The following is a 16,562-nucleotide window of genomic DNA, read 5'->3' on the forward strand; positions in this document are numbered from 1 at the left end:
TTGAGAGTTTAGGATGCAAAGTGTAATTTAAGATATAGTTTAAGGTTGTAAAGTGTAACTTCCCCTACTATTTTAAATAAGATGCATAGTGTTTAGAATATCTTGAGATTTTCATTGCAAAACTTGAGAAATAATATAGTGATTTTTATGATGTTGTTCATCAGTTGCAATATAAAGAAACCTCTTGGTATTTTCAATGAAAACATTTAGAGTTTAAATTCCTCTCCTCCAATTATCAAGTTATATATATATATATATATACAAGTTTGCAAAATAACCATTTTCTTCTTATGAATGGGGGCAAATACGCTAGATTATGAAGTATTTAACAAGAGCTAAATCATTAAGGGTACATTTGATACACTAAATGATAATTACATTAAGAATGATCATTTGTATTATTGGGAATAAAAAGTGATGTAATGTATTCACTATTCTTATTAATATTTCTATAAAAAAAAAAAATTTATTAAAATGTTTGCTTGTGAAATAGGAATAAAAGCACAAATCTGTATTTTTTGGAAATATTATAATTTTATAATATTTAATAATGCACATAGAAATGATTTGTATTTTTGTAAATATAATAAATTTTAAAGTTATTATATATATATATATATATATTAAGGAATAGTTAATACATCTTTTTTAGAGAGGAATTACTATTCTTCAATTTAAGAAATAACTATTTAATAAAAATATAGCCAAACCATCAAATAGCTATTCCACGTGAATAAGCATTCCACTTTTTTATTTTTTATAGAAAGCAACTGGTTGTTTATTTCATTGACACTAAGAATTAACAAAAAATATATAAGGAGCAACATCCACATGTATGTCTTCTAACCAAACTTGTAGCTTATCACAATTTCTATTACATTATGGGACCTATTACAAGAATAAACATTTCATTACGAGACCTATTGTAGGGTATCAAACATACCCTAATTCAAAATATTTATTCTGTTGTCTAATATCTATTGGTAACATAACATATACCCTTGTAAATTATATCATTTGTTAGGGATACCGTCTGATTAATGTTCCATTTCTTTGCAAGGTTGTGGAATTGTTCGACCTTCTTTTTTTTTTTACTGCAGTCATAATAAATTATAGATTTTAAATTTCGAAACCAATTTCCTAAAATTACTTATTAGAGCATTCACAGCAAGGTTATAAAAAATATAGATTTTAGTAACTCAAAAACATACTTTATTTATTTCAACAACTAACTTTATAATACACCTAACATCAAAAGTTCTATTTTAACATACAACACATTAAAAATAATATAAACAATACAACAAAATAATATATCCCAACACAATATACAATCAACCCACACCCACAACCCAAAGCCACTCCGATCAACCCACACCCATATTTCACAATAAGCCCATGAACTTGTCTTGAAGGACAAAGTGCCAACATTGCACCATAAAACCTAAGAATGTTGGCGAACGTGACCTCACTCGCATAAACTCCTAATCTATTCTTGTCTGAAAACAATTACAAGGCCTTCTTAGGACACCCACCTTGCGTATACGCTGTAATTGTCGCATTCCAAGACCCCTCCATCTCTTTGAGGAATTTCCTCAAACAACTCTCTTGCATCAACTAAACATCCACATTTACCATAAGTCTCCCTTGCCCAGTTCAGGAGAAACACTGGCTGTGTAGGGGAGAAGGTGACCAAATGGGAGTCGGGACTTGACCTTCCGGGCTTCAACAATGACGTGATTGGAAGAACAAATTTGGAAGAGATAAGCGCAAAGGGAATAAGGAAAAAGTACTAGGGTTGAAAGAGAATGGAGAGAGCTTTTTGGAGACAACTGGCTTTGAGGTGAGTAAAGACAGTGTTAGTTAAGGCTTTGGCGCTAATTAAAGTCAAATTAAAGAAAGAGGGAGACAGAAAGGCAAAGAGAAAGAGAAAGAGAATGAGTGAGGGACCTAGCAAGAGAGAGAGAGAGAGAGAGAGAGAGAGAGAGCAACTTAGAAAATCCCAAACGAGGTTGCTAAATTGACAAAAAATTCAATTTAGCAACCCATTCTCCAAAATTGTGGCTATAGCAAAGCAGCTACTGTAGCTTAAACTCAAAACATTTTTTTTTTTAAATTTTAAATGTAGTTTGTTAAAAAAAAAAAAAAAAGTAGTATTTTAATGTGTTGATGGTTGTGGTTATTGTATTAGATATATTATTTTAATGTACTGAATGTTAAAATAAAATCTTTGACATTAGATGTATTATAAAGTGGAATGTTAAAATAGATAAAGTAATATTTTGAGTTGTTAAAAGCTAAATTTTATAGATGTTTTGCTGTGAATGTTGTTATTGTAACAAGTTGCTAAAACTTTCTAAATTTGGTAGTTTTGATGTAAAGCACGTTTTAATTTTTTGAGCTATAAAATAGCATTTTTGCAATTTTTGCAATTTTTTTTTTTTATATGTAAGAGCACTCACAACAGTGTAACTAAATAGTTATATAGCTATTTTAGCTTCACTAAAATACAAAAATCCATACTACAGTAGTGGAGCTAAAGGTAAAATTTTCACCTTCATTGTTACAATGCATAGCTATATATGGTTGTGCACTGTAATTGAGAGCTAAATTTTATTTTTTATTTTTTATTTTGCGTTCGCACAACTTTTTATTTTTATTTGTTATTCTTTCTGCATTTCATTCTCCTTTCTCCATATCTCTCCCCTCACTGCCTCTCCATCTCTTCTTTCTTCCTTCACATACCCTTCTTTCTTCCTCCACAGACCCATCACCGATCTGCATGAGCCCAGCCGCCACAGACCCATCGCCGTTGACCCACGCTCCGCTGCTAACCTGACCCATCTCGGCCTTTCTTCTCTATTTTCAGCATTTCGGCTTTGTGTTTCAAGTTGTGCTTATGTTTCGGGCTGAGTTTTTGTTTCGAGCATGGGTTTCGATTTAGCTGTGTTGATTTTTTTGTTTTATTTTTTTGTTCTTCTTCATTCGTTTTGATGGGCACGGCAATGTTGTGGTTGTGCTGTGATATTTATGGATTTGATGATGGTTGTGGTAGTGTGTTGGTAGTTAAATGAAATACTCCCTCCGTTCTACTTTTTTTGTCATCTATTCTATTTTGAGATGTCCCAAAATATTGTCTTGTTTCTAAAAATAAAAGTCATTAATTTACTAATATTTCTATTATACCCCTATTAATTTACTAATTCAATTTTTTGATAAATTTTTTTAAGAGTAGTTTTGGAAACGTATATATTTTTAAAAGATAGCCAAGACAATAAATGATATTCTCTTAAAAAGTTTGACTTTTTAAATATGACAAAAAAAAAAAGACGGAAGGAGTATTATTTTATTATAGTGTTTATATATTATTTTATTATGTTAAAAGTTAAAATAAAAACGCTATAATAAGATGTGAAAAGATAAAATAAGTAAAATAATTTTTGTGTATTTAAAAAGTTAAAAATTTAGCTCTTACTGTAGATACCTTAGGTGCTCTTTTAAGGCTCATACCCATGTATAATAACGAAAAGATGCAGAGAGACATGGGAGTGTGAAGATGATTTCGATGATCCGCTAGTCCGGAAACTTCCTTAGTAACTATCCCATTAAATTCTGTCAGTAAATCCAAACCGTACGATCAGCATCAGCTAGAAAGGACTCTGCATTATATCTTTCACCATATTGGACTAGTTGGGCCCCACACGGCCACACCACTCCTAACGACTCCCAGCTCCTAGACTTAGTATTTTAAGAGTATTTAATATATGCATTTAAAAATTAAAAATATATGTTTAAAAATATTTGTGAAAATATGTATTAGTGAAAAGTGTATAAAAAAAATATATATATATATATATATATAATATTATTTAAAAATTTGTGTTTGTGTGTATCTGAGGAAAAAGAAAAAGATGAGAAGTGGTGAGGTTGTTGAGCCCGGAGAAGAGAGAGAAAAAAGGGAGCGAAAAAAAAATTAATAAACTAATCTATACATGAGCTACAGTAGCCGTGTAAATTTACACGGTTACTGTAGCTCGTGTATAGATATACACGATTTTAGCTATTTTTAGAGGGACTGATGGAGTCTAATTTTGAGCCAAAATGTGTAAAAACAACTTTTTTTTCTATTTTACATGATTTTAAATACACTGATGTGAATGCTCTTATAAAGTGGAATGTTAAAATAGATAAAGTAATGTTTTGAGTTGTTAAAAGCTAAATTTTATAGATGTTTTGCTGTGAATGTTGTTATTGTAACAAGTTGCTAAAACTTTCTAAATTTGGTAGTTTTGATGTAAAGCACGTTTTAATTTTTTGAGCTATAAAATAGCATTTTTGCAATTTTCATTTTTTTTTTATATGTAAGAGCACTCACAACAGCGTAGCTAAATAGCTATATAGCTATTTTAGCTTCATTAAAATACAAAAATCCATACTACAGTAGTGGAGTTAAAGGTAAAATTTTCACCTTCATTGTTATAATGCATAGCTATATATGGTTGTGCACTGTAATTGAGAGCTAAATTTTATTTTTTATTTTTTATTTTGCGTTCGCACAACTTTTTATTTTTATTTGTTATTCTTTCTGCATTTCATTCTCCTTTCTCCATATCTCTCCCCTCACTGCCTCTCCATCTCTTCTATCTTCCTCCACATACCCTTCTTTCTTTCTCTACATACCCTTCTTTCTTCCTCCACAGACCCATCGCCAATCTGCATGAGCCCAGCCGCCACAGACCCATCGCCGTTGACCCACGCTTTGCTGCTAACCTGACCCATCTCGGCCTTTCTTCTCTATTTTCGGCATTTCGGCTTTGTGTTTCAAGTTGTGCTTATGTTTCGGGCTGAGTTTTTGTTTCGAGCATGGGTTTCGATTTAGCTGTGTTGATTTTTCTGTGATATTTTTTTGTTCGTCTTCATTCGTTTTGATGGGCACGGCAATGTTGTGGTTGTGCAGTGATTTTTATGGATTTGATGGTGGTTGTGGTAGTGTGTTGGTGGTTAAATGAAATACTCCCTCCGTTCTACTTTTTTTGTCCTCTATTCTATTTTGAGATGTCCTAAAATATTGTCTTGTTTCTAAAAATAAAAGTCATTAATTTACTAATATTCTTATTATACCCCTATTAATTTACTAATTCAATTTTTTGATAATTTTTTTTAAGGGTAGTTTTGGAAACGTATACATTTTTAAAAGATAGAAAAGATAATAAATGATATTCCCTTAAAAAGTTTGACTTTTTAAATATGACCAAAAAAATGAGACGGAAAGAGTATTATTTTATCATAGTGTTTATATATTATTTTATTATGTTAAAAGTTAAAATAAAAACGTTATAGTAAGATGTGAAAAGATAAAATAAGGAAAATAATTTTTGTGTATTTAAAAATTTAAAAATTTAGCTCTTACTGTACATACCTTAAGTGCTCTTTTAAGGCTCATACCCATGTATTATAACGAAAAGATGCAGAGAGACATGGGAGTGTGAAGATGATTTCGATGAGCCGCTAGTCCGGAACCTTCCTTAGTAACTATCCCATTAAATTCTGTCAGTAAATCCAAACCGTACGATCAGCATCAGCTAGAAAGGACTCTGCATTATATCTTTCACCATATTGGACTGGTAGGGCCCCACACGGCCACACCACTCCTAACGACTCCCAGCTCCTAGACTTAGTATTTTAAGGGTATTTAATATATGCATTTAAAAATTAAAAATATATGTTTATAAATATTTGTGAAAATATGTATGAGTGAAAAGTGTATAAAAATATATATAATATTATTTAAAAATTAAAAATATGTGTTTGAATAGATATACTAACTAGAGATGACAATTTAGATCCGATCCATGGATACCCAGCTCGGCCCGACTCTAATGGGCTGGATTTTATTCGGCTCGATAAAGAATAGGGTCGGGTATAGATTTATAAAAAAAAAAAAAAAACCCAGAGCAAGTTCGGGTCGGGTCCGAGTTTTATAAAAAAAAACCGAAACCCGACCCGAATAAGACCCGGTTATATATATATATATATATAATTACTAAATTACTCCGGAGCAAGTTCGGATAGAGTCCGGGTTTTATAAAAAAAAAACTCGAAACCTGACCCGAATAAGACCCGGTTTTATATATATATATAATTATTAAATTACCCTCACCTATATATATTTAAAAACCCTAAATTTTTCTATCCCACTCCTCATTTCAGCTCACACCTGACCTGCGCCTCTCCCTCTTCATCTCTCAGCTCTCTCAGATGCATGGCCACAAGCCCACAACACACACGGCCACAGTTAGTCCTCTACCCCTCTCATCTTCCTCACGCCGCCGCACTGGCTCTCTACTCTCTCAACTCCATTTCATCTTCCTCGCCCATGGCCACAACTACAAGCGAGACACGGCCTCACTCCACCTCATTCTCCATTTTTTTTTTCTGGGTTCAGTTCGCCTCAATCATTTGAGTTTGTGTTTGTGTTTGTGTTTATGATTTCTGAAAAGGGAAAAATGAAAATCATAAATCTGAAATTTGTGTTTGGTTTGTGATTTTGAAAGAGAAAATCGTAGATTTAAAATTTGTGTTTGTGATTTCTGTGATTATGTTTGTGATTGTGTTTGGATTTGTGTTTGTGTTTGTGATTTTGGGCCGAAAAATCATAAATCAAAATTTTTGTTTCTGACTTTGGGTTGGGCTAGTCATGAGGGACGGGGCCCACGGGGCCCGACGGAGGCGGGTTCGGGTCCTAGAAAAAAATCCGTTTAGTAAACGGGTCGGGTCTGGGCCGCAGGTCTTGGCCCGCGGGTCAGGTCCGGATATGAAAAAACTCGGCTTGAACCCGACCCGTTGCCATTCCTAGTACTAACAAGAGTCTTAGTATGTGCATTGGACATACAGTAGGCAAAATACGACAAACCTACTCAAGCTTAAACAAAGGCTTGGGGTATTTTGGTCTTTCGGCAACCTGGCGATGGAGATAATTTCGGTATTTAACGTAAAATATGGTGAGTGTGATATGCATTTAAAAATTAAAAATATATGTTTAAAAATATTTGTGAAAATATGTATTAGTGAAAAAGCGTATAAAAATATATATAATATTATTTAAAAATTGAAAATATGTGTTTGAATAGATGTACTAACAAGAGTCTTAGTATGTGCATTGGACATACAGTAGGCAAAATACGACAAACCTACTCAAGCTCAAACAAAGGCCTGGGGTATTTTGGTCTTTCAGTAACCTGGTGATAGAGATAATTTCGGTATTTAACGTAAAATATGGTGAGTGTGATATGCATTTAAAAATTAAAAATATATGTTTAAAAATATTTGTGAAAATATGTATTAGTAAAAAGTGTATAAAAATATATATAATATTATTTAAAAATTGAAAATATGTGTTTGAATAGATGTACTAACAAGGGTCTTAGTATGTGCAGTTGGACATACGGTAGGCAAAATACGACAAACCTACTCAAGCTCAAACAAAGGCCTGGGGTATTTTGGTCTTTCGGCAACCTGGCGATAGAGATAATTTCGGTATTTAACGTAAAATATGGTCAGTGTGTGCTGCTGCAGCTGTAGCTGTAGCTGTAGCTGAAGCCTGAATAGAATAGAATAGGATCCACCTAGAATTTGTCAAAAGGGTTAAACCCCAAAAATATATAATAAAAGAAAAAAAGAATTTAAGGGGATTAACTGGGAGACCACCGCGTCACTGTCCAATCCCTTATCTCCACGTCACCAAGCTCATCTGACGGTCCCAGATTTATTCGCCGCTCTCACAATCACAAATCGAGCGGCCACGATTCCGTGTTCTAGAGCCTTCCATACACTAATTAATCACAGAAAAGAGAAGAGAAGAGCAGAGAGTAGTAGAGAAGAGTAATTAGACTGAGAGCAAAAGACAAAAAGTGTGGGGTCAGCTTTAGCTTTTTTAACCAGGGTTACTAAACCCATGTTGTGCTGTGGTTAGCTATGTTAAATGTTAAAGAAAATAAACATCCCTAAGCTGAGTTTTGAGTCTGAGTGAGGCCCCAACCTTGAAACCAAAACACAAAGAGAGGAAGAAGGGACTGCATTTTATTGAAGACTACTACTTGTCCTACTTATTATCAGAGAAAACAGAAGAGAAGAGAAGAGAAGAGAAGAAAAAGGGGTTGAATCATCGGACTGAGAGTCGGCATCCTTTGGCCTTGGCCTTGGCCTGAGTATTATTGAGCTGAGACTCGGGTCGTTAAGCCTTTTGGTTCTTGGTCAGATTGAAAGGTCCCTCTCTAACGCCCGGATCTCGCATTCTCTGGTTAGTCTCTTCTTCTGATTCTTTGTTCATCGGACGCATATCAACTACCTACCTTTCAAAAATCTAATCTTTCATTTTTCAACTTCAGAAATGTACTAAATACTTGTATTCGATCTTTTCACTGGGGGATCAATGTTTTCTTAGCTTGGACGATTTTTTTTACATCAAAATATATTCCTTTGTCCATATTTTTGCAGTTTCTTTACGTTTTCTCTGTTTCCTATTTGTGCAAGCTAAAGCTAAAGAGGATGTTTTTGCTTCAGATTCAGACATATATGATACAAAATAAATGTTCCAAAAACTGAAGGATGCCTTAAATCTGTTATAACAAGTAGCTTAACGCTCCCATGTATTCTGCTAACATCTATCTATTTATTTATTTTTTGTTTTTGGTTAAAGTACACTGGTTATGGCATTATTATTTCGGTTTCTTTTTCTGGGAGGGGAATGGATGAAAGGGTTTTATTGATTTCAGTCCAAATCAAGTGAATTTCTTATTTAGATTCAGATTCTTGTTGAATCATCGGACTGAGAGTCGGCATCCTTTGGCCTTGGCCTTGGCCTGAGTATTATTGAGCTGAGACTCGGGTCGTTAAGCCTTTTGGTTCTTGGTCAGATTGAAAGGTCCCTCTCTAACGCCCGGATCTCGCATTCTCTGGTTAGTCTCTTCTTCTGATTCTTTGTTCATCGGACGCATATCAACTACCTACCTTTCAAAAATCTAATCTTTCATTTTTCAACTTCAGAAATGTACTAAATACTTGTATTCGATCTTTTCACTGGGGGATCAATGTTTTCTTAGCTTGGACGATTTTTTTTACATCAAAATATATTCCTTTGTCCATATTTTTGCAGTTTCTTTACGTTTTCTCTGTTTCCTATTTGTGCAAGCTAAAGCTAAAGAGGATGTTTTTGCTTCAGATTCAGACATATATGATACAAAATAAATGTTCCAAAAACTGAAGGATGCCTTAAATCTGTTATAACAAGTAGCTTAACGCTCCCATGTATTCTGCTAACATCTATCTATTTATTTATTTTTTGTTTTTGGTTAAAGTACACTGGTTATGGCATTATTATTTCGGTTTCTTTTTCTGGGAGGGGAATGGATGAAAGGGTTTTATTGATTTCAGTCCAAATCAAGTGAATTTCTTATTTAGATTCAGATTCTGATTCTTATTATGAGTGAGTTAGCCATTTAGGATTTATGTAGTGCTTCTTTGTGAATGTTAGTAAATATATTTGGTGGGTTTCAATTTTTAAGTCAGTTGGAATTATTTTTGCAGATTCTTGCATCCTATTACTCGGGAGCGATGGCTGGTTCGATGTAATACTGAGCTACATCTCTTTCTTCTTCTTCTTCTTCTTCTTCTTCTTCTTCTTGTTCCTGTGTTTTTGTTTTGGTTCTTTGACAATCTTGGGTGTGATTTGAATTTTTGAGTTTGTTGATTGATGATAGTTTGGGAGACATACATTGTTCGCGCACAATCGATATCGGCTTTGGAGTTTGGTGTCTTCTTGGGAGGGAAGAAACTCTCTTCCACCACCAACACCAACACCTCCTCCGTTGTCGACTGTGCAAACTCTCAGTTACTCTATTTACTGAATGTCTCGTAAATTGGACAGCCCTGTTCAGACTCAGATGGCTGTGACACTCTTTAAGAGCCCACTCAGCAGGGAGTACCACGGAAGCAGGAGAACGGAGGGCAAACAGCCTGCTGGGAGGAGACGGGTTTTTGTGCAAACCGAAACTGGGTGTGTTTTTGGGATGGAATTGGATCGCAATGACAATGCCCATACCGTGAAGAGGAGGCTGCAGCTAGCTCTTAATTTCCCAACTGAGGAGAGCTCGCTCACTTTTGGGGATAAGGTGTTGAAGAATGATCTTAGTTCCGTTCGAAATGATTCCCCTCTTCTTCTTACACGGAGCCTTATCCATAGGAGCTCCTCAACTCCTTGTTTGTCACCCACGGGGAGGGATATCCAGCAGAGAGATCAGAGTGGTCTTATTGAGATTTTAGGACAGTCAAATTGCATTGTTAAAACAATACCAGTAGTCAAGGAAATTGTGAAGGCAATTAAGATGGGGATCGATCCAGTTCCTGTTCATGGTGGACTTGGTGGTGCATACTATTTTAGGAATTCCAAAGGTGAGAGTGTTGCGATTGTGAAGCCTACAGATGAAGAACCTTTTGCACCAAACAATCCAAAAGGTTTTGTTGGCAAAGCTCTTGGGCAACCAGGTTTGAAACGATCAGTGCGGGTTGGGGAGACGGGCTTCAGAGAAGTTGCAGCTTTCCTTCTCGACTATGATCACTTTGCAAATGTTCCTCCCACTGCACTCGTGAAGATCACTCACTCAATCTTCAATGTCAATGATGGGGTGAATGGCAATAAGCCTCACAAAAAGAATCAGGTCAGCAAGATTGCATCTCTCCAGCAGTACATCTCACATGATTTTGATGCCAGTGATCATGGGACCTCTAGTTTCCCAGTTGCAGCGGTGCATCGTATAGGGATCTTAGACATTAGGATATTTAACACGGACAGGCATGCAGGAAACCTTCTAGTCAGAAAACTTGATGGTGTTGGGAGGTTTGGTCAGGTGGAGCTCATTCCTATTGATCATGGCCTTTGCTTGCCAGAAACTTTGGAGGACCCATACTTCGAGTGGATTCATTGGCCTCAGGCTTCAATTCCATTCACGGAAGACGAGCTTCAGTACATAAAAAATCTTAACCCAGATCGGGATTGTGAGATGCTGCAAAGTGAGCTTCCCATGATTCGAGAGGCTTGCCTTAGGGTCTTGGTTCTATGCACCATTTTCCTCAAGGAAGCTGCTACTTTCGGTCTCTGCCTTGCTGAAATTGGGGAGATGATGAGCAGGGAATTCCGTAGCGGCGAGGAGGAACCCAGTGAACTCGAGGTTGTATGCATGGAAGCGAGGAGGATGCTAGCAGATGAGGTGTTATCCCCTAAAGCTGATTCTGTAGAAGAGGATTTTCAATTTGACATAGACTATGAGGAACTTGAGTTGGACTTTACGCCGAAGATGGCTCTAGACGATTATATGACCAGAGCATCATTCCAATATGGAACAGGTTTCGGGCTTGGGCGCAATCCACTATCTAAACTGGAGGAAAGCATCGAGGAGGATGAAAGTGAAGGGGAAGAAGAGCAAGAAGGAATTGCTACTCTTCCAGCTCTGGAAAGGTCCCCTGCTATTTCAAAGCTTTCTATGTCATTGAAGAATACAGTTTTAGCTGAGAAGAATCATAAACATCAGAAATATCCTGGAACAAAAGTTGAAAATGGCTATTTATCCAGTACATCATCTGGGCACAGGAGTGCAAATGAGCAGCTTCCGGCAAGCGTGAGCTTTGTGAAGCTAGCAGATATGAGTAAGGATGAATGGAAAATGTTTCTGGAGAAGTTTCAGGAGCTGCTGTACCCAGCACTTGCCAAAAGGAAATCGGTGACCCTAGGTCAGAGGCAGAGACAGAGGCTTGGTACTTCGTGCCAGTTTTGAGATTGAGAGATACCTATAGTTGTTTGACCGAGAGGATTAAAGAAAGATAAATAAGACTTAGTAGCTTTGTGGGAGTGGAGAATTGTTAGGATAGGGTTTGTTTTATGGGTTTCCTTGCCGGCACGAGTTATAGTTTGGAGCAATGGTATTAGGAGGGACTGCTGTAAATATTCTTGGTATCAGCTAAAGGCCAATGAACCTGAGTAGAATTGGTTGCTGCATTCCTTTATTAACTTTTCTTTTATTTTTTTCCCCTTTCACTCCTTATGGACTTGTTTGATAAATAAACTGTAGAATGAAATCCAAAAAAGAGATATCCTGTAAATATAGCATCCTGTTCAATTTGCTTGGAAATGTGAGTATCAGAGCTATGGTGTTTCATTAGTGTGTTCCTTCACGTCTTGACCATCAATTATCATGGTAGAGGCTTGTTGTATAGGCATTGGAAGTTGGCATTTCTGTCGTCAGCTGTTAATGAGAACTGGGATTTTTGTAGTTTTTAGATTTGAGTGAAATAATATTAAGCTGGTGCATTCTCAGGTCTCTTTTTATCATATCTTGACCTATATTCTATCGCTTCAAACACAACATATTTTAGGTTTCAAAGATTTGAAACTGTTTATTTTTATTCTTGCGTTGAAAGGCACTTCAGCGTACGGCTAAACGAAGGTTGTTGTGATGCATTCAGAACAAATTGGAAATTTTAAAGACAAAGCTTCAGTCAAATTTTGCTTTATTATAGCTTTAAAATGAATATTCAGTTTCACCTTCAGGGTCCAGAAAGTCTCCTAGTTCTGCCAATCATTACCCGGGTAGATGGGATCTCACAATGGATATATTTTTATTTTTTGGATGGAAACAATGGATTTTGATTATAGAAAGGCGAATGACCTACATGCTGTGCTAAGATATCGACGTTTCTTTTCCTTAGTGGAAGTATGTCTTATCATTTAGTTGATTGATTGTATGTTGTGAAAATTAATTTTGAAATCTACAATAAAACGTATGCGATATATTACTTAGTGATGACTTTTTGTTGAAGAAAGAGAATGTACATAAGTGCATGTATTGTTACCACTTGTGCCAGGCCACTTGCTTATCACGAAGCATGATTTCCACAAAAACAATTGGCGCCCATGTAAAAAATCACAAAAAAACAAGCAACTCTTTGTGCTGTCTTAAATACAAGAAAGGCTTTGTGATGAGTGATGACAGAATCGAGTATGGTATACGTGAATTTCTTGACGTCCTTCTGTGTTCCAAAACACCTGGCCGCCTTCCATTTTCCGATCTAATCCAATTATTTTCCCACCGTCTGAATTGGGGGATTTTTATCAGTTTTTTTTTTTATTACTCTTTAATGTCATTTTGAAAAGGACAAGAGTCTTGTTTATGTCATGGTTGTTCATATTAACTACTCAGAAGAAGGATTACAAAAAATCATTGTCTATGCTGACATAGCTAGCCTAGAAGGCAAAAAAATATATATTAGCAACCAACAAAGGAACATCTTAAGCGAAATAAACCAACAAAGGAACATCACATGTTATGGTCCCACGAGCAACTTGACTGAAATGATTTCAAGGATTGGCCTTTCAACCTGTTGGCGGGGTCTATGACTATGCTCAATAGTCCACGTTTCTTTTCTTTCTTTCTTTTTTATTTTTTATTTTTATTTTATTAAATCCGTTTTCATTCATTTCCTTGTCAATATTTGCGGGTTTCTTATAGTTTGTGCTTCTTGTTATCAATGTTCATGGGTTTAGCCAAATTTGGATTTAGTAGTGTTGGAAATTTGTTGTTGTTTTGGTCTGATAGCTCAAATTATGCTCTAGCATCTGAAATATTATATAAGGTCTACAGCCACAATTGATTGTGTCAGGCATCAGCGATATGGCCTTAGTTTGCATGCATCAATTTTTGTTTTGTTAGGTCTAACAAAGTGCCTGGTAAAAAAAAAAAATGAGGTACCTCCAAATGTACTGCTTGAGTTATAGCATTGAGTAATGTTAAAAAAGTGAAAATTGAGTGTGTTCTCAGCATCAAGGACCGCAATGAAGCCTCAAGAATGGACAACTAATGCTACTAGCTAGCACACAAAACAAGCTTGCTTAGAGATAGGTCGTAATGGTTACTATCACAGTATCACTGGTGGGGTTTTATTGCTATCACTGTAACAAACACAGCTTAATATTTAAGCGTACAAATCGAAGTAATCCAGATTTGAGGATAGACTCGAGGTTTGGTGGAGGTCTCCATCTAACATTATATGTGAGCAGAAAAGGGTCGTTATAGTTTAGGTGACCGAATAGTTGCCTCATTTGACAAGAGTAAACATGAAGGTATTTAAGCAGTTTGATGAGATTACATATGTTATTGGGAGAGAATATTAGCGTGCGTTTGCTTGAGAATGTTTGCGCATTTTGCCTTTTTTTTGGTTGGTCCCACAGCACTGTTCATGAATCAGCCAATTTGTGAAAAATGAAAAACATAAACAGTGTTTTACTTTTTAAAAAATATTTTAATACAGTATTTTAAATTTTTAACAAAATAAACAATATTTAAACAAACTTTTAATCTTCCCAATGACTGAGGGGAAATGTGGCAGCCTTATCTTTGATTTGGGTTGTTTTTGTTTTATATAGCCACTTGTCTGTGGAGTGGGGTTCGTAAGGGAATGCTTTTCAATGTTTGCAATGCAAGATAATCATAAATTGATTCATCATTAGAGGAGCATAGACAGACTGGTGGGGACTGAGATTCCTCTATTTGTCTGTCCCCTCATAATATCTTGAAGCAAAATCATGGTAAAGTTCGATAAAGTTTGTTAAATTGACTTAAAAACTGTGGGGAAAACAATTGACCGTGTAAGTTTTCTTTGTTTTACTGTGTATTTTTTTTTTAAAAAAAAAACAATTTTACAAAGTAGTTTTATTTTGTAAAATTGGAATACAAATAAACAAGTTTCACTTGGGCAGAATTTGTTGTGACCTAGTTTATCTACTTTTTATCAAGTGAATTCATAGACAAGATGAAACGTACATAGAGAAAAGAAGTCAAAAAGTAAAGACAAAGTTAAGGGCAAGGCACTTACTCAAAGCATATACTGGGAAAGCTGAAATGTATGTATTACTCTGTATGTGTGAAGAAAAAAGATCAAAAGGAACAGAAGAATTTTGCATGTGCATTTGACCATGAAAGTGAGTAAAGATGTACTTTTGCGGAATAGATTATAGAAAGCATAAGAAACATGGATCGAGTAGTGTAATATCTGTGATTGAGGGGATTTGTGTGTTGCACGAGCTTGTGTTAAGTTCCATATCAAATATGTACTAATTTAACATAGGCATAAGCAAATTATGGGGAGTCCAATCCTGACTAGTCATTTTGCATATAGTGAAAATATAGACTAATACTTTCTCAAGTCATGGCTAATGGAATCATGGCCAAAATGATAATGTCATGTGACTCGAGAGTATCAGGCTATCAGTATGTGGACCTTGACAAGGACATTAGGAATTTTAGTGAAGAAAGTATAATATCCCTAATTATTACTATTCTTTTCAAGCATAATGTAGATATGGCTAGCGGTTCCTCGAGTTATGACAGGAAGATGAAGATGAAAAAGTTCTTGCCATCAATCACGCTTGGAAGGATCATTTAATTTATGAGAGAAGGGAGCCAAAGCTGGTCCAAAGTTGTAGGCCTGATGTATCAAACATCGAGGAACTTGGCTTTTAGTCATGGCTTTAACATAGTTTTTTTACTAGTTTTAAAAATGGCAACGCATATATGTGCTACAACTACAGCACCAGTGGTGCAGCAGTTACAACTCCACAAAAACACAACTCACACCTGATAGGTGATAAACAGGATAACCTGCAGAGAGTACTTGGATATCTACAGAAGTCTGCAAATACATCATCCAGTAATTTCCACGTGGTAATTTGAGACATCATATCATATCATATCTCGTTCGGATTCCTATGTAATCAACACTAGTGCACCTACCATTCTTTGAAGGAATCCAAAAAAGTGTACCTCTCTCAGTCAGTGTAACATTGCACCTTGCAACTTGGAAGTTGCAACACGCTTTGAGTCATACAAAACTCTATGCCCATATATAAAATAATAAAAGTGGACATTATTCAGGGTGCCAATGATCATGCCAAAGAAAGACGCAATCTCCTTCTCCTACTTTGAAATATCCTTAATTGCAGAATTTTTCTCCACCTCATGCACTGTCATGTGGGACAGATAAATCCCAAAAACTCCTTCCTCGAAACACATATTCCTTAATCCGAACAGCGCATATCCGACTAGCCTTCCCAGAAAGAACCCAAATTTCTCCTATAAAAACGTGGGTGACTCATCTTTTTTGTATGATTTTGTTAGGTCTGACAATTCACAAACTGCCATTAATTAAAAAATGGCAAGTGTGACCCACAAAATAGTATGTCCAGACTGATAACAACTTCCAGTGGTAGAGCTATAGATCGTGAGCAGAGTCAAGTGCCTATATCCTTGTTAAAAGTTATGTTAATCAACCTATGACTTAGTCACATCAAAATCATATCATTCATCTATCTTCAACTATTTTTTTTAATTTTTTTCTTTTTAGAAAAATTACATTTTACCCACTTGTGGTTTACTTTAAAAACACTTTACCTACCTGTGGTTTAAAAATTAGCACTTTACCCACCTGAGGTTAGCTCTAATTATCTTCCATTACCC

At 35.5% G+C, this 16,562-nt stretch overlaps 1 protein-coding gene across 2 annotated transcripts; it reads left to right on the plus strand.

Moving 5' to 3' along the window:
* Positions 1 to 8,818: 8,818 nt before the first annotated feature.
* On the plus strand, positions 8,819 to 12,330 carry LOC111996833 (phosphatidylinositol 4-kinase gamma 5). 2 transcript variants are annotated; one of them, XM_065782882.1, is made up of 3 exons: positions 8,819 to 8,957; positions 9,586 to 9,626; positions 9,926 to 12,330. In XM_065782882.1, exons 2-3 carry the CDS (start codon positions 9,613 to 9,615, stop codon positions 11,826 to 11,828), a joined length of 1,917 nt encoding a protein of 638 aa, XP_065638954.1. In that variant the 5' UTR covers positions 8,819 to 8,957; positions 9,586 to 9,612; the 3' UTR covers positions 11,829 to 12,330. The 2 variants fall into 2 exon arrangements, with proteins under 2 accessions (XP_065638954.1, XP_065638953.1); XM_065782881.1 differs by having other exon boundaries at positions 9,586 to 12,330.
* Positions 12,331 to 16,562: the final 4,232 nt, after the last annotated feature.

This window comes from Quercus suber, unplaced genomic scaffold (assembly GCF_002906115.3).
Source record: "Quercus suber isolate HL8 unplaced genomic scaffold, Cork oak 2.0 scaffold_320, whole genome shotgun sequence".
In the NCBI taxonomy this organism is placed as follows: domain Eukaryota; kingdom Viridiplantae; phylum Streptophyta; class Magnoliopsida; order Fagales; family Fagaceae; genus Quercus; species Quercus suber.